The sequence below is a fragment of the Channa argus genome, chromosome 11 (genome assembly GCF_033026475.1).
Source record: "Channa argus isolate prfri chromosome 11, Channa argus male v1.0, whole genome shotgun sequence".
NCBI lineage: Eukaryota > Metazoa > Chordata > Actinopteri > Anabantiformes > Channidae > Channa > Channa argus.
Genome location: NC_090207.1, coordinates 944,603 through 968,301, shown reverse-complemented (window position 1 = coordinate 968,301; position 23,699 = coordinate 944,603). Strand labels below are relative to the sequence as shown.

Below are 23,699 nucleotides of genomic sequence, written 5' to 3'. Positions count from 1 at the left end.
ATGTAAAACAAATACCCCCTTAACTTTTGGCTCAGTAAGAAAACAAATGGTAGATGTAGTATTTTTACTACATAAACAGAAAGCAAACATCACAATTAATCTTTACTGTAACTTTCTTCTCATAAGTTCTTGTGGGTATCTCAGGTACATGCAGTATACCTGCATATACTCACTGCTACTGCAGGTCACCTTGCAAATTCAGGTTTTAAAAACCTATAACGAACTATAGAATATAAAGCTATAAATTACAGCGTGTTGCTATAACCAATTTCAAACTAAAAATACAATTCGAAAAAGAAGCATCAGTATTTTCACTGTTAAAAAGGACAAAATCATGTTTGAGTCACATGCACGACTAAGGAACACTATGAATACTCTTAGCTTAACCACGACATTAAAATGCTGTGTTACCGTTACTTGCAAGAGAAGTACATTTTACTACTATACATATTTTAACTCAAGTAGAATTTAGAATGCAGACTTTTGTATCAACAAGCAAACTTCTCTTTGGCATAAAAAAACAAACAAAAAACAGCCACTTCATACAGATGTTGCACTGCGACTGCAGGATGTGGATGTAGGCAGCTGGTTGATTCCAAGTTAGCATCAACTACTTTAACGCCTTTTATTGATTTTAGACATAGTAACCCGGTGCTGTACTGACAAGATACTACATGTTCACAGAGCACAATTGTCCACAAAGGGAAAAATATCTTTATCCGAAATCTGAAGTTAAATGTTGATAGCTGATGTAGTGTGTTTAAGATAATGAAACCTTTAGGTTTTAGTGGCTCTATGTTCTTTCCTCTGGCACCACCCACAGGACAAACTAGTTGTTACAGTGAATGGTGCAGACTAGGAGATTTCTGGATGTAGTGAGAGAGGACATGAAGTTAGTTGGTGTGAGAGAAGAGGATGCAGAGGACAGAGTTAGATGGAGGCACATGATTCGCTGTGGAGACTCCTGAAAGGGAACAGCCGAAAGGAAAAGAAGAAGAAGGTGGTGGTGCAGACTGTGGTTGTAGAGTTACTCCAGATGGCGCTTGAAGCTTTAACTTTAGTGACTCAGTCTGGTCTGCACTGAAACGTGGACCAGGTTTTTGGCTCTGTACGTTGGTAAAAGTGTCAACTGTTTGGTCCAAACATTAGACGAAGGAATTATGAGCCCCATTAGGAATAACTTCCCAAGTTTAGGGGCTGAAAAGTATTCAGAAAACCAACATAACACACAAATCTGTTGCTGGCACTAACTGCCTGAAGTCAGAGTTCAACCAGGGACAAAACACTGCATCTAAGGGTTAAAGCCGAAACTGCAATGATCATGTAAATGTATCCACACATAGTTGAACCACTACATTTGAGGTTTTCATGTACAATTGGTTGTAATATCTACGTGGTTCATGTAGTAAGCTGACAGTCGACAGTTTATTCACACCTGGACTGTTGCTTTACCACTTCACTGCAGCAGCTCACAGAGCCAACATGGTGGCAACTGTGTCACTGGTCAGATTGTACTTCAGTGATTATAAAGCAGAGACAAAAGAGAAAAACAGACCAAATCAACTGCTCTTCTCTCTGATTTGCTGACTGTCCGATGAGCTGATAAGAGGAAACTTCAGAGTCAACACTGTTGGGTAAGATCAGAAAACACAGGCTGAGTAAACTCACCTTTGCAACACATGCTCACAATCTGCTGTATGTACACACACACATACACACACACACACACAGGAAGTTCTGTCTATCTGCAGGGATTTGCCAATGGTTGAGTTGTTGAGTAACTAATAAAGATGAACTGTCTGTCTTTGTAGATCACAGTTTTCCTCCTCACACTCACGATGAAGGTGTGTGTCCTCCTGATGTGTGTGTGTTGGCTCTGCTGGAGGACGGAGGCTCAGTCCAGATCGTAAGTCTTTCGTTTTTGAACGTGTCACTCATTAATTTGAGGTTTAAATTAGTGATAAACAGCATTAAACTAAATAAAGCTGCTGTTTGCAGCCCTGTGCTAACTGCTAATATACCAAGTACAGGATGGTGTTTTTCTATTTGTCAAGTTGATTATTATAGAAAGGTTTCACTTGGGTTCATGCAGTAAATCTAATGGAAATAATATGCAATGAAACCTTGCTCGCCAAAGCAACGTACATTCAAAATAATGGCAACATGTGATGAAGAGCTCAAAAATACCATCGCTGTGCGATTTACTGAAGTTGCCCCAATCCAGGGTTATAACTGTTAACTCACAGGCAGAAATGTCCATTTTGCATTTCATGCAAAGCTACTGGCACTTTAGTAGAACACAAAGAGCATTTGGGGGGTTTAATCATCCCCTTTTAGAACTTTAAAGGACTATTTACCCTTAATTTCAGTCAACAATACTTTTTACAACAATTTTTTTCCAGATGTCTTTCGTCATTATTCACCGATCAGGCCTAACTTTATGACCACCTGTATGATTTCATGCAATGAAATAATAATAATAATAATAGCTTTACTTTTTTAATAAAAGCACCTTTACTCCAAACTCCCCTCTGAAGTTTAGAGGCTGAGCCCAGCCCCCAGCCAACTGAGAGGACTTTTGATTAGGGTTTGGGTTGGGATTCGGGTCAAATTGAGTCAGTGCTAAGGTTAAAAATAGTGCTTGTAAAAAGACAAAACCTTTTCTCTGAACAACTGAACTTTAGGATAATATATAGGACAAAGCTCAGCTAACTGGTGGGATTTGGAAGTGGTAGGTGGGTTTAGCTCATTGGAAGTGCAACAATACTTGGTGTCCAGTCAAGACTGTTGGGCCAAAATGTTTGACCCTGTATGAGTCTCATTTTATTTTATTGAGAAACACATCAGGGAATCTCCTTAACCATCACTGGTTTCCAGAATGATCCATTCATGTTACACGCTAACGTCAAATTACAATTAAGAAGCTGTGTTTCCCTCAGGTATATGATAACAGCTCCTCTCTCACTGCGGTTGGATGCCGTGGAGACAGTGTTGCTGCAGTTGTTTGGTTTTTCGGAGGAAGTGAGAGTCTATGTTTTCTTGAAGACCTCCATGGCTCCAAATCATGTGGTTCTGGCTCAAGAAGTTGTGACCCTTAATGCCCAGAACAACTATCAGTCTGCCGCCAAAGTCCGGGTCAGACACCACACGCAATGAGACGTCATTATTCAAGATTTATCCTTACGTAAGAATTTAAACATGATGATCAATGATGTTTCTTTTTCCAGCTGTACCCAAGCCAGCTGGACAAGAGCGTTAATCATGTGATCCTCCACGTCCAATCAGCAGAGATTAACAAGCACCAATCTATTCCTGTCAGTCGCTCCAACGGTTTTTTGTTCATCTTGACTGACAAACCGCTGTACACCCCGCACCAGAGTGGTGAGAGATTATCATCTGTGTCCATCACAAAACAGAGCTGGTTTCTTGAGTGAATTGTAACAAATCTGTGGACCTCTTTAAGTGGTCCTAGTTCAGGTAGTCCTCTTCAGCTCAGTAAGTCAGGTCCTTGTTCAGAGTCCGACTCTTAAAGTTGAGTCTTCCTAATTAAAATATGAGCTGGTGGCTTGGAGTGACTTTAAAACTGTCCTGCAGCACACACTGGGAGTTGTCCCAGTTTAGGTAGTCCTCATTAACTCTTCAGACAAGTAGTCTTTGTTCAATCAACATGTTGTCCACTTTGAGGTTGTCTTCAGGTTGCACTCATTCTGTTCATGTAGGGATGTATATTTTATAACGTTGTGGTCATTGTTCAGATGGTCCATGTCATCTTATAGATTCATAGGGCGATGGACATTACAGTCCAATTTATCAGCCCACTGAATCTGCGACGCTTCTCACTCGTTGTGTTGTTTGTGTTACCAGTCAAAGTGAGGGCGTTCTCCTTAAACCAAGAGCTGAGGCCGGCCAATCGCAGTGTCTTCCTGACCTTCAGGGTGAGTGCCTTGACCTTCAGGACCTTTTTGAAATTGTTGTCTTTCATGTCGAGGTTGGTCATTGTCTCGTCCTCCACAGGACCCAGATCAGGTCAAAGTGGACATTGTGGAGATGATTGATGTCAATAATGGGATCCCTTCCATGCAAAACCCCTTCAAGATTCCCATTAAACCCAAGTAAGAAACCAAGTTACTTGTTTATTGGTTTTAAGGGTGTTTGTGATGTCAGCGACACAGTTAGTTGGTTATTTTTTTAAACGATATTTCCTTCCTGTTTATACTGTATGTGATGACAAGTTGTCCAGATTATCTGTAAAGTGACTTTGGTCTCTTTGGTATTAATGTTGATCTGTTTAAAGCATTATTAATACACAGCCCGTCCATCTTTACAACTGTCTGCCAGTCCAGGCTTCTCATATTGTTATTAAGAGGATTCCATAAAGTTGACTGAGGTGGTTTCAGGCTGTGTACTTTGTGACGTTACCTCCTGTATGTGATTCCAGGTTGGGTATTTGGTCTATTGAAGCCTCATACGTAGATGATTTTACCACAATAGCAAGAACAGACTTTGAAGTTAAAGAATATGGTATGTAAGACATTATTATCCCACCAGCCAAACTAGAGACATTAATACTGTAAATTATTAAATAAAACATTTTCCTGTGTTAGTTCTTCCCAGTTTCTCCATCCTCGTGGAACCAGAAGCAAACTACATCAGCTATGGCCAATTCAAAAAATTCTCGTTCAAGGTGTCTGCCAGGTAAGATGTTCAATGACCTCCCACTTCAGCATGAGCGACCTTTCACTGTAAAGGCAGATCAACTTGGTTAAATACTGTATGTTATCTAAAAAGTAGTCATTTGACTAAACGTGTGTCTACCTGTCCCAGGTATCTCCACGGTGCCCCAGTGGCCTATGGCGAGATGTTTGTGCGTTACGGCTACGTTAGTGGAAAGAATCCTCCAGTTATCATCCCCAACTCTGTTACCAGAAAGAGTGTAAGAAACAAAAACCCGTGTAACAGTAAGAAACCTGCTCCTGTGCTTTCTGTTAATCAAATTGATGTGAATGTGCTGGTTAATTACAAGCGGTTCTGGTTGGATTATTGGATTTGGCTTAAAATATTTATGTACATATGTTCCAGTATTTGCACATGGAGTAAATACACTGTGACCCATCCGTGCATGTGTACTGCATTCATTAACCTTAAAGACTGGAATAAATGCAGCTGATAAAGTCCATTAGGTGACATGAAGGATTTTTTTATTCTTAAATCTTAATTTCTACATAATAAAACCTAAACTAAAAAGGTTTAATTTGTGTGGATCAAATATAGTTTTGGATGTTAGATTCCATTCTCTTCGTACTTATGTGTAGAATGAACCAGACTTGTTTCCAATTGCTTTTTTAGTTTTTTCCTTGTCTCCAACCATAATTAAACTTACGTGCTGCTTATTTTCAAATCTACACCTGGTGAAGTTTCCACAGCATGAAACTCACCTGTTTCACTTCAGCTCACTGTAGTTTCCAAATGTCGCTCTGTTCAAACTGTGTGCACGTTTTCACGCAGTCGCAATAAACCATCGACCTTTTGGAAAAGGATCCAAGCAAAAAAAATTAACTTATCTTGGGGTTTTCCGACGTTGCCACCGCACAGGCGAAGCAGCTCGCAGCTTTTAACACGAGCTACATGGAACAAACGGTTTCTATCCACGCGGCTGTTTGTCCAGTGACCCAGGACCCCGACGACACGCTGCCGTGTTCTGGCCCTGTTGCTTCCGCTGGAAACACGGTGCCAACCCGCGGCCTTCTGGCCCTGTCGGACGACCGATGGCCTGTCCCGACACGGGCCTGCTCCTCCTGACACAGGAGGCCTGGATCCCGGCTGAAAGGAGACATCGGACGACACCTGCTGCAGCTACAGGTCAACCACCTTCCCCGGTCAGGGTGGAGAACCGTTTCACTGTTCTGGAGGAGCTGGAAAGGCCGACTTAGGTTCCCTGTGACTCCCTGCCCCGTGAGATACCACACGCGGTCGGAGCCTGCTGCCGGGGCCTCGCCAGACCAGACGTGCCACCGCCACCATCACTGTGCCTGCAGACAGGAATCCACATGCTGCTCCACAGCACCGTCCTCCCGGTCCGACCATGCTGATTACTGGCGACTCCATCGTTAGAGAAGTCCGCTTAAAATCAGCTAAAACGTTTTGCTTTCCCGGAGCCAAAGTCACTGACGTAGCGGAGAAAATTCCAAACGTGGTAGAAAATACAGTAGTAGTGATACACGTTACACAAATGACCAAACACCAACAGTCTGAGTTCATGTCTTTTTTCAACTCACTGAAGAGTTTTCTTTAAGTTTCAGTGACAGCAATGATCAACGCTGAAGTGCAGACAGCAGTGTTATTTGTTCATGGTGATCAGGATTTATGAACTTTGAGTTTAACCAATATTAACACATATCTTGGGCAGTATCCTCTTAAATAAATATCATGTAAATATTTGTATTTCTTTCTCCGCTTCAGTGTTTTCAGTGTCTGTGTTTCTCCTCCAGCTGTCTTCATCAGGTGAAGTGGATGTGACTGTTAACATGGAGGAAGTTCTGTCCAAACACATCGGTCCAAACGATCTCAACAGTTTGGAGGGGAAGTATCTCTACATAGCTGTATTGCTGCAGGAGGAAACAGGTACACACACGTATACATGTAGTTTGTGTGACTGCTAGTTTTCTCTGCTGCTGGTCTCTGATATGTTCCTTTGACGCTGAATGAGGATGTGAGACCACTTACAAAAGTTGACCAGGTCTAATGTGAAGAAATCTGGTTTGGTTTGTTCATACTAATGTGAAAAAACAAGTCTGAGTAGCTTGAAGGCAAAAATGTCTGATTTTGGGTCACAAGTCACAGTTTTCTTTAGATGAATTGATTGATTCATGAGTCATTTATCTGCTGCGCTGAACCAGTGAACAACATCTGGTGGTCCCGGCACCGCACAACGCTTTAGCTCACTCAACACCCTTCTGCATGATCCCAAAATGAGCAGGTTCATTGTTAATTAGGTGAAAGATCAGGATCGAATATAAAAGGAGCCTTCAACAAAGGGTTGTGGCTCATCACTTTGTGGCAAAAAGAGAATTGACACTCAAAAAAATGCTAAAGAATGTAGGTCATTTGCCATCCTGACAGTCCATGATACTGTGAAAAGTTGAAGGAATTCCAGGGAAAACTCACAGAAATCAGGAAACGTGTGATTTTCAGGTCCTCAAACAGCATTTCAGTATCTCTCACATTACTGTGATCAACATAGTCACATGGACTAAGAAGTACTTTGGAAAACTGTGGTCACTTAGAACAGTCCACTGCTGCATCCAAAACTGTGACCTGAAACTCTGCTGCGTAAGGAGGAAGCCTTATATTAGCCTGTGAAGAAAGGCAGCATCAAACTCTGAATATTGTTATATTAAAAAAATACAATTATGTTTACACTGAAAATCTTTTCTTTCTACTCTTGTCAGTTCAATTGAAATCAGATTCTTTTCATCTAGTTTTAGTTTTACTGCATTTTGGAAGAAGTCACCACTTTTGAAAAGTAGGTTTGTAGTTTTAATGCTTAGAGAAGAATGAATATTAATCATCAATTACAGGAGGAATGCATTTTGTAAGCACACAGTTCAGTTCACATTCAAACAAATCTCTTGCACAGTCCAAATCAGTGTGACTCATGCTGCATTGAGCCAAACTCACAACCTCCTTTAAAACACTAGAGGGCGCACTTTACCTTCAATGACGTAATACAATCCCAATCTAATTGAATTAACAAACCTGATTATCTTTTACAGACCAAACTATTTAAAACACCTCATTTATCACCACGTCATGTACATTATATGTAAAGTATATGTTTAGCTTTTTATTATTATGATGGAAGAATGAATTTGTGGGGAACCTATTGAGTCCACATTTACATCCAAGTGTCCAGTGATAATCCTCGCTTAACCCACCCTTTGTCTGTAAGGTGGTATCACTCAGGAGGCAGAGTTTGCTGCAGTGAAGTTTGTTAAGTCTCCGTACATTCTGAGTCTGGTGTCCACGCCTCCCTTCATCAAACCTGGACTCCCCTACAACATCCAGGTAGGCTGTCGATATTCTCACGAGCAGTAAACAGTCATAATGAACGTTTTGGTAGGAGCACGTTTGAGTTCACACAGCGTTGTTTTTACTGTTACCTGTTTCTTTTTAATCTGTTTTCTCACAGAAACCACATATTTTGCCTTAGCAGATTGTGTTTGCAGTAGAAGTGTAATTATTACAGCTGTAAGAAAGAAAGGACAACAGTCTCTTTCATTTTGTGCAGGTGCTGGTGAAGGATCAACTGGACAAACCAGTGAACAATATTCAGGTTCGTCTGGTGGAGCGACAGCTGTACATACAAGGTAAAGAGAGCGAGCAGTTGCCCTGTCCTGACAGTGCCGTCAGCCAATCAGACGGCCTCGCTGTCTTCATCTGCAACACGCCAAATGAGGGAATAAGGGCGGTGCTGAAGGTGAGGAGAGGAAGGAGGGGTGGGGGTTATGTTGTTTATTTGTTCTTTAAATGTAGTTCACAGATTTTCCTTTGTGTTTGTTGTTTAGTTGCTGTATCCATGATGTTCATGTGTCAAACTGCTGATTTAGATGTAATTTCTAACACGTCTCTGTGCACTTGTTGTTGACCCAGTTTGAGACAGCGGACGCAGCCCTGCCAGCAGCCAGTCAGGCCCGTCTGAGTCTGGAGGCGGTGGCCTATCACTCCCCAAACCAACGCTACCTTTACATCGACCCCCCGCTGCCCCGCCAAGGGCTGGAGGTGGGACGCTACTCCAACATCAAGGTGTACTCAGCCACGCCCTCCTATCTGGCCATCAGATCCCTCAGCTACCTGGTGAGAAAACTGCTGATGATAAATGTCCTCAGGATTTGTCCTGCTTTTGTATTTACTGATGATGTCACTGCGTGGCTCCCCTCAGGTGCTTTCTCGAGGGAAGGTGGTGCATTTCGGCAGCCAGAAGTTCACCTCCAGTGCTGACAGCAAGCAGACTCTGAGCTTTGAGGTGACACCCTCCATGGCCCCGTCCATCAGGCTGGTGGTCTACTACATCCTGTATGGAGAGGGGACGTCCGAGCTGGTGGCCGACTCCGTCTGGCTGGACGTCAGAGCCAAGTGTGTCAACGGACTCCAGGTACAACAAGATGCCGCCATCTGTGTCGACAGGCCATATGACTTATTTCACTCTGTAGTGCAACATGCAGGAAACATGCAGGACAACATGTCACGTACAAAAGTTTTGGCCCTGTTTGTTGCGAGTTTGACTCACCTGACTGTGCAATAAGAGAAAAGCTTTAAGGAAGAGTAGTCACCACTGAGCAGCTGTGACATGAGGGTGTGAGTGTGTGAAGCACTTTGGCTTCCATTAAGGTCGAAAACACTGTACAGGTGTCGACCATTTACCACTGACTTAGTAAACAATGAATGTTGTACTTTTTTTTTTTTTTTTAAAGAAAACTGTCTAAAAATGAGCTTGTAAACTATTATTATTGTGCATTTCTTCTCAATTTCATATATATTGTGTGGTCTGACCCAGCATTAAAGTTGTTGGTGTGTGTGTGACAGACAGATCTATCATCTCGTAAACTGAACTACAAGCCAAAGCAAAGCCTCGACCTGGTGCTCCGGAACAATCAGGAGGGTCTGGTGGCTCTGTCTGCTGTCGACTCTGCTCTCTTCACACTACGACCCAACTACAGAGACCCTGTCACCATGGTAACATCCCATCCCATCTTTATGTCCTTAGTTTGATTCAAACAGAACTCGTGTTTCGTCTCTGTAACGTGTGAAGTGTGGGCAGCTCAGTAACAGTAACGCTGGCCTGCAGGTTCTACGTCACATCGAGCGGAGCGACCAGGGCTGTGGTGGAGGTGGAGGCAAAGACAGCGCAGACGTCTTCCGATTGGCCGGTCTCACTTTCATCACCAACGCCAACGCCCAACTGTCTACTACCAGTACGTTAGTCCATCCAAACAGTCAAAGAATGACCACAATCTGAGTGCTAATGGTGGATGACATGTCTTTAGTTTAACTTACCTATGTGCAGGTGAAGCATGTACAGCAGTGGTGCGTCCAAAGCGAGCGCTGACTGAGGAGGAGAAGAGAAAGAAAGGTAAAACTCATCTCGGTGCCATCATTAGTTATCATCAGCTGGGATTATTTTCTGCCCCTTTCAAACTACGTGTCCTGGCTTTGTGTTGGGTCTCAATCTCAGCTTTGTTTAGATTACTTGCATACATGCAACAATGGGAACAGCTTGTTTTGGAGAGTCGCATCAGCCCATAAGTCAAGTTTACACCACTCAAAACAAATGCATAGAAATTCCTGAGCTGCTCTAAATCACTGTAAAAGCATAAGAAACCACCACAAAGACACTAGAAAGACCGATTGCAAATGAGTCTAAACTAAAGGACCCAAAACTACCAATAGTTCATTCCAAAGAAATACAGAGAGACACAAAACGACCCAAAAGGAATCACACATGTATCCAGAGGATGTCATATCACCTATTCACAGCTGGAGGAGATTTGGAGTTGCTCACCTCTGCCCTTAGCCCAGCTGCAGGTACTCTGTCCTACAGCTTCACTCTATGGCTCATCAGCTTTGTTCCTCTGTACTTGTCACCGCTCTGCACCTGTCCCTCTTTAGTGTCCAAGCTAATAAGTCCTCATATGCTCTTTGTTTGGGCTTTGCCACCTCTATTTTCACCTTACGCTGTATCTCCCTGTGCTCCTGTCTACTCTCTTCAGTCCTCTCAGTGTCCCACTTCTTCTTAACTAACCTCTTTCTCCGTATACACTCCTGAACTTCCTCGTTTCACCACCAAGTCTCCTTGTCCACTTTCCTCATTCCTGATCACAGACCAGGTTCCCTCTTACATGTCTCCCATTTCCATCCTTTTTGCTAAGTCTACCACCATCGGTCCTTCTGTGTTCCTGTCCTGAAGACCAAACCTGCCCATCACATTCTCATCACTTCTATTTCCTTCACCAACATGTCCATTGAAATCTGCACCAATCACCACTCTCTCACCTCTGGGGACACTCTGCATCACTTCATCAAATCTGCATCACTTTATCTAATTAAACTGATTAAACAGAGTAACAGTCAGTAATGTACAGAAACCAATCAGCAGCACCTGGTCCACTACAACATCCATGTCAGTGTGTTTTCCTGGTCTTTATCTACATACCTATTACATATGAAGGTACAAACTTGAGCCACTCTAACCTGAACCCTAAACACACACATTGATGATCTGTCTTTTGTCTGTGAACAGCGGAGAGTTACGGGAATCTGAAGATCTGCTGTGAAAAAGGAATGAAGTACATCCCAAAGAGTTTGACCTGCGAAAACTTTGCAAACCAAGTTGTCAAAGGGTTCCCCCGCTGCAAAGAGATCTTCAGTGCCTGCTGTGTGTTCTTCCAGCAGAACTTGGGCCCTGACAGAGACCTCATCCTGGCACGCCAAGGTCAGTATGGACACATCACATCCAGACACACACTGTCAGAAAAGTGTACTGACGACTTCATCACGACATCATCAGGAGTCAGCACACTATTCACACAAGGTCCTGCAATCATTTGGTGCTCTTGTTAGCCAAGATTTGTTCACACACTGAGTTAGGACTGAAGACGACTGAATGTCTGTGTCTCCGTGTCAGATGTCATTAAGATCCGTGAGTTAATTTATGAAGGGACCCCTCCCTTTGTGATGTTTCCCCTGTGTGGATGGAGCTAACTGCAGACCCCTGCTGTGTCCTACATTTGTGACATTGCCGTTACTCTGGTGTTTGTGTGCACAGATCTGGGTGCGGACTTCGACCTGGCTCCGTCTCTAGTGCGGAGCTACTTTCCAGAGAGCTGGCTGTGGGAGGTGCAGCCTGTCAGGTGACACAAATCAAACCCACCATTACAGTCTCTGTTTGCTCATTTGTTTGGCAGGAAACAACTCAAGCTAATGTCCACTAAAACCTGGTGCCTCTGTATGATCTTGCCTGTGATTTACAGTTGTTTAAATCCTCAACTATTGAGAATTTTATGAGCGCATGAGTCAGTTTATGCTTTGTAATTCCTGTGTCCTCAGTCCAGGGCAGTCGTCCATCAGAAGGACTCTACCAGACTCTCTCACCACCTGGCAGATCAAGGCCATTGGCATGTTCAAGAACGGTGGGTTCATCTGTCCTTACTATTCAGTGACTCCACATCTTCCTAAGTTCATTCTCACCTGTTTGTTACTTCTCTGATTTCATTAACAGTACCCATGTTTTTTCCAGCTTGATTTATTCAATGCAGGTTACAACATACACAGACATAAAAATAGGAACAGCTCTGAAACTTAATAAAAAATTTCAATCTGTATTGTTAAGAGATCTCAGTGAGGCTGTGATGAGGGGGTTGGTCAGGCCTGTGCTGGTGAGAACACTTCAGGAGGGGCAAGACAGGCTGTCAGTCCAATGTCCAGAAATAACAAACCAGGGTCCAGTGTCAAAACTCCAGTGTGGTTTCCAAATCAAAAGATGGAGAGAGGCAGGTTCACTGGGTAGAGAACAGGTGCACTGAATGAGCAGGTGATGACCACATTATACCATGTTAGAGGGGGAAAACCGGAGAAACAGGGAGACGCCACCACCAGCACCAGGAAGTGGATGGAAGGGAAAAAAACTGGAGTAAATTCATTTGGAAAAATATCATCTTGGTCATTAGTTCAGAAGAAAGAAGCTTGGTTGTACAACTGAAACAAACAGTTTGGGAAAGATGTCAAAGGGACAACGCTATGCAAAGGCAGGAGTCAGGAGATGGGTGCAAAGGAACTTCAAAGGATTTGTCCGTCCCTAGGACCACTGTTACTTAAGTCTAGAATTAGGAAGAGGAAGGTGTCCGGGTCACGCTGTCCCCCACAACTTTGGATCAGTCTCAGGACTTTGTGCCAAATAGTGGCCGTTGTGAGCACGTGACAACAAAATCCCCAGAAAAAGAAAGATTTGATGGGCAGATTTGGGTCTGGTTTAGTTTGAAATACAGATCCATGAGAAATAAATGTCAATACATTCATTTACTTAGCAATTAAACTAATAAAGGTTTGTTTTCTGTCATTTTTTCTATATGATAATATAAACATATATATTTAATTGGTTGGATGCTGCAGAAACACTATTTACAGGTGTTTGAAATGTTGGGGGTCATTGTTTCTACACTTAAGGTTGTGGCCACTTTTACTGTTATTTAAAGTTGTGCTGTGTCATTTGCAGGTATGTGTGTGGCAGAGCCGGTTCAGGTGTCGGTCAGTCTGCCGCTCAGTGTCAACGTCCCGCTGCCCTATCAGGTGGTCCGAGGAGAGCAGGTGGAGCTGAGGGGCTCAGTTTACAACCAACAGGCCGACAACATCGAGGTGAGACAAACTGTTAGTGGCTCACTGATGGGAGGGAAATCGTCATTTTTATCTCGGTAAATCACAAAGTGTCTCCTCCTCAGTTCTGTGTGACACTGACGGTAGGTCCACAGCTCTGCCTGCACCAGTCCCAGCCCGCTGCAGGGGGGGGCGGGCTGCACTCCACACCCTGCAGCTGGACCCCTCTGGCTGCAGGGGGGGTGCGCAAAGTGACCTTCACAGTGCTGGGCCTGGAGCCTGGAGAGCACACTCTGACCTTCACCCTGAAAACACGCAGTGGAAACAGAGACATCCTGGAGAAGAAGCTCAGAGTAGTGGTGCGTACATGATGGAGGAGGGGAACCACCTAAAAACTCCACAAAGCAACACAGTAACGTGGCTTGTTTATGCATTTTGTGAATACACAGAGTACTTCTTTATCAGGCTGAATATCAGAACTCAACAGGTTGTTCCCAGCAGAGAAAATAAAGATGTTAGAGAAACTGATGTTATGTTACGTTTTGCTATAATGAGGTCATGAATTAGCCGTCTGTCGCTATGTCATCTACCTTTACTTTTTCAGCAAAGGTCCAACCTGCTTTAGTTTCACACTTTCCCACCAAAAAGTCAGAATGAGAAAAAGGAAAGCAGAGCCAAAGTCACAGAGACACAAACACGGTAGAAATGTATTTTTGTTCCCACCTGTAGGAGAACTACAACCTGGGCTGAGTGTTGCTTTTCCCATCTCATGTGAAATTATGTGTTTGCAGCCTGAAGGAGTGAGGAGGGAGGAGTATTCTGGGGGGACACTGGACCCACAGGGAGTCTACGGTACGTTGGTCACATCTGCATCACCCCGATCGGCTGCACTATGCAGTTTGTTAACGTCACTGCGTTCTGCGTTTTCCCACTGCTGTAGGTTCAGAGAAGAGAACTGTGGAGCTGAAGAACAAACTGCCAGCAAACATTGTTCCAAAAACAGCAGTAGAGAGACTGTTGACCGTCAATGGTGAAAGACACTTTATTTGTAGATAGCCTTCCCCCCCCCCACACACACACCCGTGTGAATATGTACATACATGTGATTCACTTTGTGTGTTGTGCACCAGGGGAGGTTCTGGGTGATGTCCTGACAGTGGTGCTCAGACCTGAAGGCCTCCAGCAGCTCGTCAACCTGCCGCCTGGGTCAGCCGAGGCAGAGCTGGGTGGACTCCTGCCCCTCGCGCAGGTGTATCAGTACCTGGAGACAACGGGGAACTGGGACGTTCTAGGAGCGGACATCCAGAAGAGCTCAGCAGATCTGAGACAGAAGATCAGACAGGGTGAGGAGACACTAGTGGTCACTTAAGCAGTTTGATTTTAATGATGTTCTGCACATTTGTCCATCCTGGAAGACGGATCCCTCCTCTGTTCTGAGCATCTACTATATACAAATTTGATGTTTCCTTGGTGGATGCAGGTTTTCTGATCAACATTTACTGTGTGTGTGTTTAGGTCTGGTCAGTATCAGCTCATTCAGAGGGGGAGACGCCAGCTACAGCATGTGGACCAAAAGAGAACCCAGCACCTGGTCAGAAAACACACATCTTAAACTAAACCTGATTTTAGGTTTGAGCCATGAACCAGCTCTGAGCCTGTGAAATTGCATATTGCGAGCTTATTAGCTCACAAAGGGAAAAAATGTCTGATGTAGCTTTTTGCCTCACTGGTTTCATTGGGTTCCGTTTGTCCAATAATCCGATTATTTTTTAGATTGTACGGTGCCGCAGCAGGATGCATGACAGATTTAAGTGTGAGGCTGTGACGCTTACCTCCCTCTGCTCCGTCTCTCAGGCTGACCGCTCTGGTGGTGAAGACTCTGTCCGCTGTGGATCCCGTGCTTTCTGTGGACCATCAGTCTCTGTCAGAGTCTTTGTCCTGGTTGATCCGCAGCACTCAGCAGGAGGACGGACGCTTCATGGAGAATTCCTCCTTCAGACCCAACAAAGTCATGGTCAGCAACTCTCCGTTTTCTACTGTGTGGAGAAGAAATTTTCATCCTCCCAGTTGCACTACAGTCTGAGATGTTTGTGTTTTGGCTGCAGGCTGCAGGGACCAATGCGGTCGAACAGTCAGTGTATCTGACTTCCTTCGTGCTGATCGCTTTATCCAGAGCTACAAGCATCAGAGACCCAATTCTGCAGCTGCGAGTGAGAACAGACTTTTCTTTCTCTTTCTCTTAATTGTTTCTTCACCTTCCTCCTCCTGCAGCAGAACTACAAGTGTTTAAAATACATTTCCTGTAAATCTTGTTTGTTCTCCTCATGACTCTCTCAGTTCCATGATGAAGCTATGAAGTCTGCAGCAAACTACATTTCCATTAATGCCCCAGGTGTGAAGAGTGTTTTTGTGCGTGCAGTTGCGACCTATGCTCTGGCCCTTCATGACCCCAACAGCATGATGGTCTCGGAGCTGGTCACCAGCCTGGAGAACCTGGCTCGAGAGAAAGGTGTTTGACTTTTGTCAGTGCTTTTTGTTTCTTTTCTGAAAAACGTAGTGCAATTATTTGTGCTCTGTATCTTCTTCCTCGTCCTTCTTCTCTTCTCCTTCTTTTTCACCCTTCTTTTTCTTCTTCTCCTTCTTCTTTTCTCTTCTTTGTCTTGTACTACTACTACTATTGGTGAGCATAATATGGAAAACCTTAAAGACTCACTGTCTTATATAAGTGAAGCGGAAATGCACAGTTTTGTTCCTGTAAAAACAGCTGTATTAGAGGACAGGTGAGGTGAGACCTCCAAAACCACTCAGATTAGGTGAAAATCTGTTTTTGTTACTGTCCTTGATGGACAGTTGTAGAACAGCACTGTACTGTGGGTATAGTCACATCACTTGCACTTAAAGGTCTTCAGAAAAAAGTGCCAGTAGGAACAAGAGGACAAACCACAACAAGTACAAAAGCATAGTGCTTTACAGTATATAAGAAAAGTGTGTGTGTGTGTGTGTGTGTGCACAGGTAACCCCCCCACCCTCAGGTACTGGCAGGAGTCCAGTGTGAGCACTGATTGGCTGAAACCCGACCAAACCAGCGGTCTGACAGTGGAGACGACAGCGTACGTCCTGTTGACTATCCTGCTCAAGGTGATAAATCCAGTCCAATCCAGATTCATACTCTACATATCTTTGCATTTCTTTGCTTATTCTCACAATAGATTCATGTGCACAGTACAAACAATAGCTTAGGGTGTAGTTATGTTTTGATGCATAACTAATAGTATCATTATTAGAGGCCTGCAATCTCCATGGTTTGCTTTGTAAGTACTTTTGTGTATTAATAAACAAAATACTTATTGGACATGTTAACAGAATTCGTGCCTCTGCTCCTTGAGAGACGCTGAGGTGGTTTGTGGTTTGGGTACTGTCTGGGATAAAAGCAGTTATTGAGGGGCAAATTAGCTTTATATTGACTTAGGCCTCTGTGCTAACCTGGATAAGGTTGGTGTGTTTCTCTACCATGTGCTATTCTGGAACTGTGCCACACACTCTATTAAATCTGTTCCCGAGACTGGTCATAAAACGAGGACCCAACCAACCATTGTGTTACAGGGAAGGATCCCCTACGCCAACCCCATTGTGTCCTGGCTGACCCAGGATCAGCACTATGGAGAGGGATTCTACTCCATACAGGTACATGTCAACACATGTTTTCCTCTGTTCTGGTCTATTATTATTTTTGGTGACCTTTAACCGCTTGTCTTTGTGGTGATCTCTGACCTGTGTTATTTGTGGTGACCTTTAACCTCTGGTCTTTGTTCTCCCCTGTACCTGTGTCAGGACACAGTATTGACCTTGGAGGCATTGGCAGAGTACAACCGAGTCGTTCCTCGAGCTGTCCTCAGTCAGGACATCAGCATCCGCTACAACAGGAAGGAAACGCTGGGACGTGTCCAGCTCAGCAGGAACCGGCCTGTGGCCACGCCTATCCAGGTGAGACAAAGACAGGTTCCAAAGACAGTAAGAGGGAGAAGGTTTCTGACGTTCTGCTGGGGTTGATGCCCTTTTAAACTGTTTTCTTCCTCCTGTTTCTTTCTCTCTCAGGTGATGAAGGATGATGCCATCACTGTGTCCACAGGTTATGGGAGGGGCGTGTCGGACGTGAAGGTGTGTGTGATTTCATCTATGGATGTTCTGCTCCCTAAAATGTTCTGTATAGCTTTTTAACGATAAATCTGTCCTGTGTTTGCAGATGAAGACAGTTTACTATGAGACCACGTCATCCACAGAGAAATGTAACTTTGACCTCACTATAGAGGTGGTGAACCCTGACCCCTCCAAAGGTGAGCATCTGTACACCTGTGTGTTTACCTGCTGTATGGCTGTTTGTTCCTGGACTAAATCTCTTCTTCTCCTCTTCAGATCACAGTTTGGGTTCTCCTCACCTGGTTGCATGTGCAAAGTAAGAAGACAAACCAAACTCATTGTTATTTTAAACACATGTTAAAAAAAAAAAAAAAAAAAAAATATATATATATATATATATATATATATATATATATATATATATATATATATATATATATATATATATATATATATATATATATATATATATATATATATATATATATATATATATATATATATAATATATATGTGCACCAATGTTGGTTGCTGTGGAGCTGCCAGTTGCTTTAGTTTTTTTTTGTAGCTCCCTCACATGTTGATTGGTCCTGAGGCAGCAGTGGAGATGAGAGTTCACATTGGCCTGCATGACAGTATCATCCGGCACATGTCTGTGAGGCAGCAGCACTTTGCCTGGAGCCAAAACACAAACATCTGTTGCTGACACTCCACCTTGTCAGCAACGCTTTAGTTATTTTCTCCACATTTTATATGAATTTATTATTTCGTTCAACCGCTCAATCAATAGAATTTATGGTTTAGCACTTTGCAAAGATGCATGTACATTACGATGGACCATCTGTGTGCAGGTACAAACCTCCTCCTAACGAGGTGTACACAGAGTCCACTCTGACGCTGATGAAGATCCAGCTGCCGACAGGTGTGGAGGCCTACCTGGAGGACCTGAGACAGGTGACAGGTGTTTGTGTTTTTAAAGAAGAGACTGTGCCTTCACCTGTTGACAGTACAAAATGTGGAGAGTTGTGATATTAATAATAATAGAGGCACCAGGATTGTGTTTCACTAATTGTTTGAGGAATGAAGAGTACATTAGTGAACACCTTTTATTACCCACTGATTCCTGTCACTTTTGTCTCCATTAATAAAGACCAGCTCACATAAGAAGAGAGTTAATTACAGAACGAGATCTTCATTAAAGTTATGGAGTCTCAGTCTTATGTTTTCCTGCAGTTTGCTTCAAATTCTCCAAACAACAGAATCTGTGTCCCACAGTTTGTTATTGTGCAATTGTTCATAACCTTCATCTCTGAGGGATTTAACTGTAGCTAGAGCTCCAAGCTGACAAAGTCTGTTTTCCCTTTCCCAGAGGCTTTTATTGTGAAATGCCAGAGTTTTCTGACAGTAATTTAACAATGACTGAGAAAAAGTAGATGAAAAGTTAATGAGTGTAAAAGCAGTTTAGTTGCTGTACCAGTGACTTAGTGCTGTGGAAAAACCAGTTTCACAGAGTCCTTTTTTTTTACCTCCTCCTGCATGAATATCTGAATCCTCGTGCGTAAGTGTAAATGTCCTGATGTGGTTTTGCAGTTCAGAGACCTTGACGAACCGCTCATCTCCCACTATGAGCTGCAGGGAAGCACCGTGGTCATCCAGGCGGACTCAGTAAGTCTCCAAAACACCACAGAACCTCCTGCTTCATTTGCTGGATGAATGAGAGCAGGACATGCTGCATTAGTTAAACCAGTAAACAGCCAGGCCCATAAGTATTTGGACAGTGACACAGTTTCCATCATGTTGGGTCTTTACACAACTATCAAGCAAACAGTGTACAACTGATACATACAATGGAACATCAGTTTCCCATATTTGTGTTTTTTTTATGAACTTAAAAAAATCTTATTGATCACAGAGACTCAAAAGCAAAACTATAACCTCATAAACCCAATTAAAGCAATCGCGAAAATAAAAAATAAATCCTTTTAAAAACTGTTGATAACAGGCTCAGGTGTGTGAATCCAGTAGAAAAACCATTTAAATAATGAGTGTTTATTTCACAGGTTCCCTCTGACGCCTTCATGTGTGTTGGTTTTCGGATCAGGACCGGCTTCAGGGTAAGCGGAATCAGCAATGCCCTGTTCACCGTCTACGAGCCTCAGGACAAAGGTGAGAGTTGAAATCCACACTGTTTGCTGGGATATGTGGTCTTCACTGGGTCTTTGGTGCATGTCAGTGAAGGTTCTCAGCCATGCAGGTGGATTTATCTGGGCGTTGAGTAATGCCATCTGCTGGGTTCTGTTTATTTCTACGTTAAATAATTAAAAGTTTATTTTATGTGGCGTAAAATAAAAAGTCAAGTGATCAAATTCATTTAACCTCAAAGATTTTCTTTGTGTTCACACATGTGGATCAAACATTTAGAGTGACCTCTATGCAATTACATATATGTCAAATACAAACTGGACACAAAAGATCAGACAGAGTTTTGTTAATCCGGTGTAGCTGTGAGCTAAAACTTTTTCATTGGCAAACTGTTGATATCAGCGTTACATTCACCTTGGTTTCATGTCTCCATGTTGCCACCAGCCACAGTCGAATGCTTACGTTTTTATGTCGTCCCATTCTCATCAAAGCAATATCTTAGACAGGCCTGGAGAGAATTTCATCACAGTTTGCACAAAGCAAACTAAACTAATGGATGACCTGATTAGAACATGAGTCTGGACAGACATGCACCTAAACTGTAACTTGCCAGTGGAGTCAAACAGCCGCGAGGTAGAAGTTTTAGTTGATTTAGCTTCCTCATTAACATGAGCAGCAGCTGGTTAAATATTTCAGGTATTTTTTTTTAACCTGCTTTGCTTTCATTTGAGGCCACAAATGGCCTGAGTGTGGGATGAGAGCGTGCTTGAGCTTCATCAGTACAGAGACGACGTGAGACGATATCCTTTTAGCTAAATGAGCTGTTTGTTTTGCAGGCAGCATGTGCACCAGACAGTTCTCCTACCAGGATCAGAAGTTGTTGCGCCTCTGTGTGGGTGAAGAGTGTCAGTGCATGACAGGTAACGTCTACGTCAGCCTCTGATTGGCTGAGATCTGAGCTGTCAGTCACATGGCTGCTGCTTCTTTTCATCATTAGTTTAACATGTTGCGTGTTGTTTGTTTTACTGCCACATGTAGCTGCCTGTGCTACCTACAGAGGAACCATGGACCAGACTCTGACTGCAGCCAAACGCACTGAGGAGACCTGCCAGCCCCACATCAAATATGGTGAGAACCAAACAAGCTTACAATAGAACATTCCCTTCCTGAGTAACTTTCACATGTGAGGAGCCACTAAAGTTTTTCTAGTGGATGTGAAAGTGATGGTTGGTTGATTTGGATCTAAAGCTTCGTTTAGCTTCTGCAAACTTGGATTTAGATTGGGATGTTTTTCATCAATTGTCACTAATCTGTGAACTGACAGGTTGTAAACAAACCACCAGGTGAACAGTAAAATTTTCTGATTTGACAATTTTAGTGCTGCTGCCTCACAGCCAGAAGGTCCTGAGTTTGAATCCAGTTGCCAGGTGCAGCCTTTCCTGTTCATTGAGACACTTCCTGATAACATTTTTCTTTCAATTTAGTCATTTAGCAGACGTTTTTATCCAAAGCGACTTACAAATTAGGTACAAGGCAGCAAAGATAAGCAAACTAAGTCAAGGAGAAAACACCAAAGCAAAGTCCTATCAGAAAAGTGTTCACATTTCACAAGATGCAAGTGCGAGAAAGAGCAGAAAAAGGTATTATTTATTTATTTTTTTATAGATTTAAGTGCATAGGAAGATGAGGAAGAGTTCTGTTTTCAGCAGTTTTTTGAATATTGGGAGAGAGTCAGCTGAGCTGAGTGCAGAGTTTGGTAGCTTGTTCCACCATCGTGGGACCATTGCGCTAAAAAGTTTTGTTTGGTGTCTTATGTGCGGTGCTGGGACCACCAGACATTGTTCATTGGTACGAGCGGACGAGAAGGATTGTAGACTTTAATGAGTGAGTTGAGGTAAGCAGGAGATAAAGGTGTTTAGTTGACCTGCATAGATGTGTGATACATTCAAGATTCACAGACCTTTCTAAATCCCAGTCTAGATGATTACGTTCCTCGTGTCCAGAGAAAAACTGTAATTAAGATCCAAGCTGCAGAGTGATCCCGAGTGAACCCAAGACAGAAGATAAAACATTATTTTTGTTCCACTGCTTCACTTTGTCTCTGCAGCTTATAAGGTGAAAGTGAAGTCTTCAGCCACAGAAGGAAACTTTATGATCTACACAGCCACCGTAGCTGAAATCCTGAAGAATACAGATACAGGTGAGATGCTGCGACTCAGTACGACTCATACACAGGTTTATTTTCTTCAAATTTCCATTAAATGAAATGTCGGAGGAACAAAGTGAATTGAACAATGCAAACGACGACAAAAGGGGCCTGGAGACGAGGTTGGACACGGCTGAGTCCAGTTTGTCGAGGTGAGGGACTGAGCAGTGGCTGTCTTCTTAGCAGCTGTTCCTCTCGTCATGAATTAACTCTACTGAATATAAAAATGTCCTCTGTATGTCTCCCACCAAGACGACTCACAAATAAAGGACATCAGGAGTTGTGGACAGAAAGTACATTTACTTAAGTAGAATTTTGAGGTATTTACCTTATATGTTGACATTCCTACATTTCACAGGCAGATATTGTAATTTTACTCCACTACATTTATTTATTGACTTTAGTTACTTTTCAGAAAAAAATGAACAAATGCCCAGTAGGACAGTAATGCACAGTTCATTACAATCAACTCCATCATTATAGCTGCATCATTAAAGTAATGAACACAACAATGCATCATTAATTATAATCCAATAAAACCATATTCACTGATGGGCAGAAAAGAATACGTTGACTTTTAAACTTTTGTTCGGAAAATTCTGATCTGAGCTGCAGACACTCACTGAGCTCATTAGCTGAGGTGAAGAGGTCAAACTCATAAAGTCTGTCTCGGTAACTCTTGCTACAGTTGGAGTGAACGTTCGGATTACGGCTGCATGTTGCAGCTGTGCTTTTAATGTTGTTTACACTATGTGATGTCCACACACTGCAGCTTCCCAAAGCACCACAAAAAGGAAAAAGGTTTGGAGAAAAACACTGCACATAAAAAAGCTGTGGATGCAGTGGAACTACACACACACTCACCAGAGTTATGGCTGTGAGCTCATATAGAAACAGTTTCTCCTTTCACAGCGTCTGTGCAGCACAGAGCCTGAATAACCTGAACCACTGCATTATAACCAGTGAGGCTGCTGCAGTTCCCCTCGTGAATGATTGCTGAACTCGAACATTACTCAGTGATGTTTAGCTGTAACATCCCTTCATGTTTCTCTTATTACTGGCTCTACACTGAGCACTGGCCTTTTTCTTCATTGGCTGGAATGTCATCTGTCTTCTTTTTGTGTCACATCAGAATGCGGTCGTGTAAAATCTGCTCCTCTTGTCTTGTCTGACGTAGGCTTTGAAGGGGTGACTGTAGGTGCAGAGATAGACCTGGTCAAAAAGGTCACGTGCAGTGCCGTCGATATCCAGATCAACAGACAGTACCTGGTGATGGGAGCCAGCGGGTCAGAGGTCAAACATGGTCCTGGCTTCAGGTAAGTGTCTCTCTACCTCTCTCCCACCTGTAGTTCTTCTTTTTCTTCTTTGCCCTGATTCTGACCTGCTCTGTTTTTGTTGGCAGGTATCGTCTTCCTCTGGACTCCGAGGCCGTGGTGGACCTGTGGCCCTCAGACTGCTCTTCTTCTGACTGTGAGACCTACATTGCCCATCTGGTGGACTTTGCTTTCGACCTGCAGTTATTCAGCTGCCCTGACTCATAACTCAGCAGCACAACATTTTCACTGCATGGTTTAATTTCTTGCTGAAGTGAGAGAAAACAAAAATATGAACTCAGATAAAGTTACAGGTTTAACTACACAGAAACTGTTTGAATGTACATGAGTTATGTCACCTTTTCCAAACTCCACCTTTACAATCTGTTAATAAAGGTTCAATTCATTTACTGCTTTCTGCTTGTAACTGATACACTAAGCTGGTAAAACAGGGTTCATTTAGCTGCGTAACTCCTGCATGGACGTACTCAGTCTTTACCTGTGAAATGAAATGAAAAGCACTCATTTACTTGAAG

General features: G+C 43.1%; 1 protein-coding gene across 3 annotated transcripts; it reads left to right on the top strand.

The window, feature by feature from the left end:
* Positions 1–1,750: 1,750 nt before the first annotated feature.
* Positions 1,751–23,570, top strand: c5 (complement component 5). Of its 3 annotated transcripts, XM_067521504.1 has the most exons (42): positions 1,751–1,906; positions 2,940–3,135; positions 3,228–3,381; positions 3,865–3,935; positions 4,015–4,112; positions 4,439–4,521; positions 4,605–4,695; positions 4,825–4,933; positions 6,489–6,621; positions 7,949–8,064; positions 8,288–8,476; positions 8,650–8,853; positions 8,939–9,151; positions 9,583–9,732; positions 9,845–9,971; positions 10,064–10,129; positions 11,297–11,488; positions 11,822–11,906; positions 12,103–12,185; positions 13,268–13,407; positions 13,491–13,724; positions 14,157–14,217; positions 14,306–14,395; positions 14,496–14,708; positions 14,881–14,956; positions 15,220–15,379; positions 15,471–15,575; positions 15,703–15,874; positions 16,379–16,503; positions 16,969–17,049; positions 17,197–17,349; positions 17,461–17,523; positions 17,609–17,699; positions 17,779–17,818; positions 18,354–18,456; positions 19,093–19,167; positions 19,563–19,668; positions 20,481–20,564; positions 20,683–20,772; positions 21,752–21,844; positions 23,028–23,166; positions 23,253–23,570. In XM_067521504.1, exons 1-42 carry the CDS (start codon positions 1,839–1,841, stop codon positions 23,389–23,391), a joined length of 5,061 nt encoding a protein of 1,686 aa, XP_067377605.1. In that variant the 5' UTR covers positions 1,751–1,838; the 3' UTR covers positions 23,392–23,570. The 3 variants fall into 3 exon arrangements, with proteins under 3 accessions (XP_067377605.1, XP_067377607.1, XP_067377606.1); XM_067521505.1 differs by lacking the exons at positions 1,751–1,906; positions 2,940–3,135; positions 3,228–3,381; positions 3,865–3,935 and adding an exon at positions 3,952–3,956; XM_067521506.1 differs by lacking the exons at positions 18,354–18,456; positions 20,683–20,772; positions 21,752–21,844; positions 23,028–23,166; positions 23,253–23,570 and having other exon boundaries at positions 20,481–20,570.
* Positions 23,571–23,699: the final 129 nt, after the last annotated feature.

Coding starts and splice junctions, on each gene's coding strand:
- c5 (XM_067521504.1), top strand. CDS start 1,839: ATGAAGGTGTGTGTCCTCCTGATGTGTGTGTGTTGGCTCTGCTGGAGG. Junction 8,477..8,649: donor GAATAAGGGCGGTGCTGAAG/GTGAGGAGAGGA, acceptor TTGTTGACCCAG/TTTGAGACAGCGGACGCAGC. Junction 13,408..13,490: donor AACAGGCCGACAACATCGAG/GTGAGACAAACT, acceptor TCTCCTCCTCAG/TTCTGTGTGACACTGACGGT.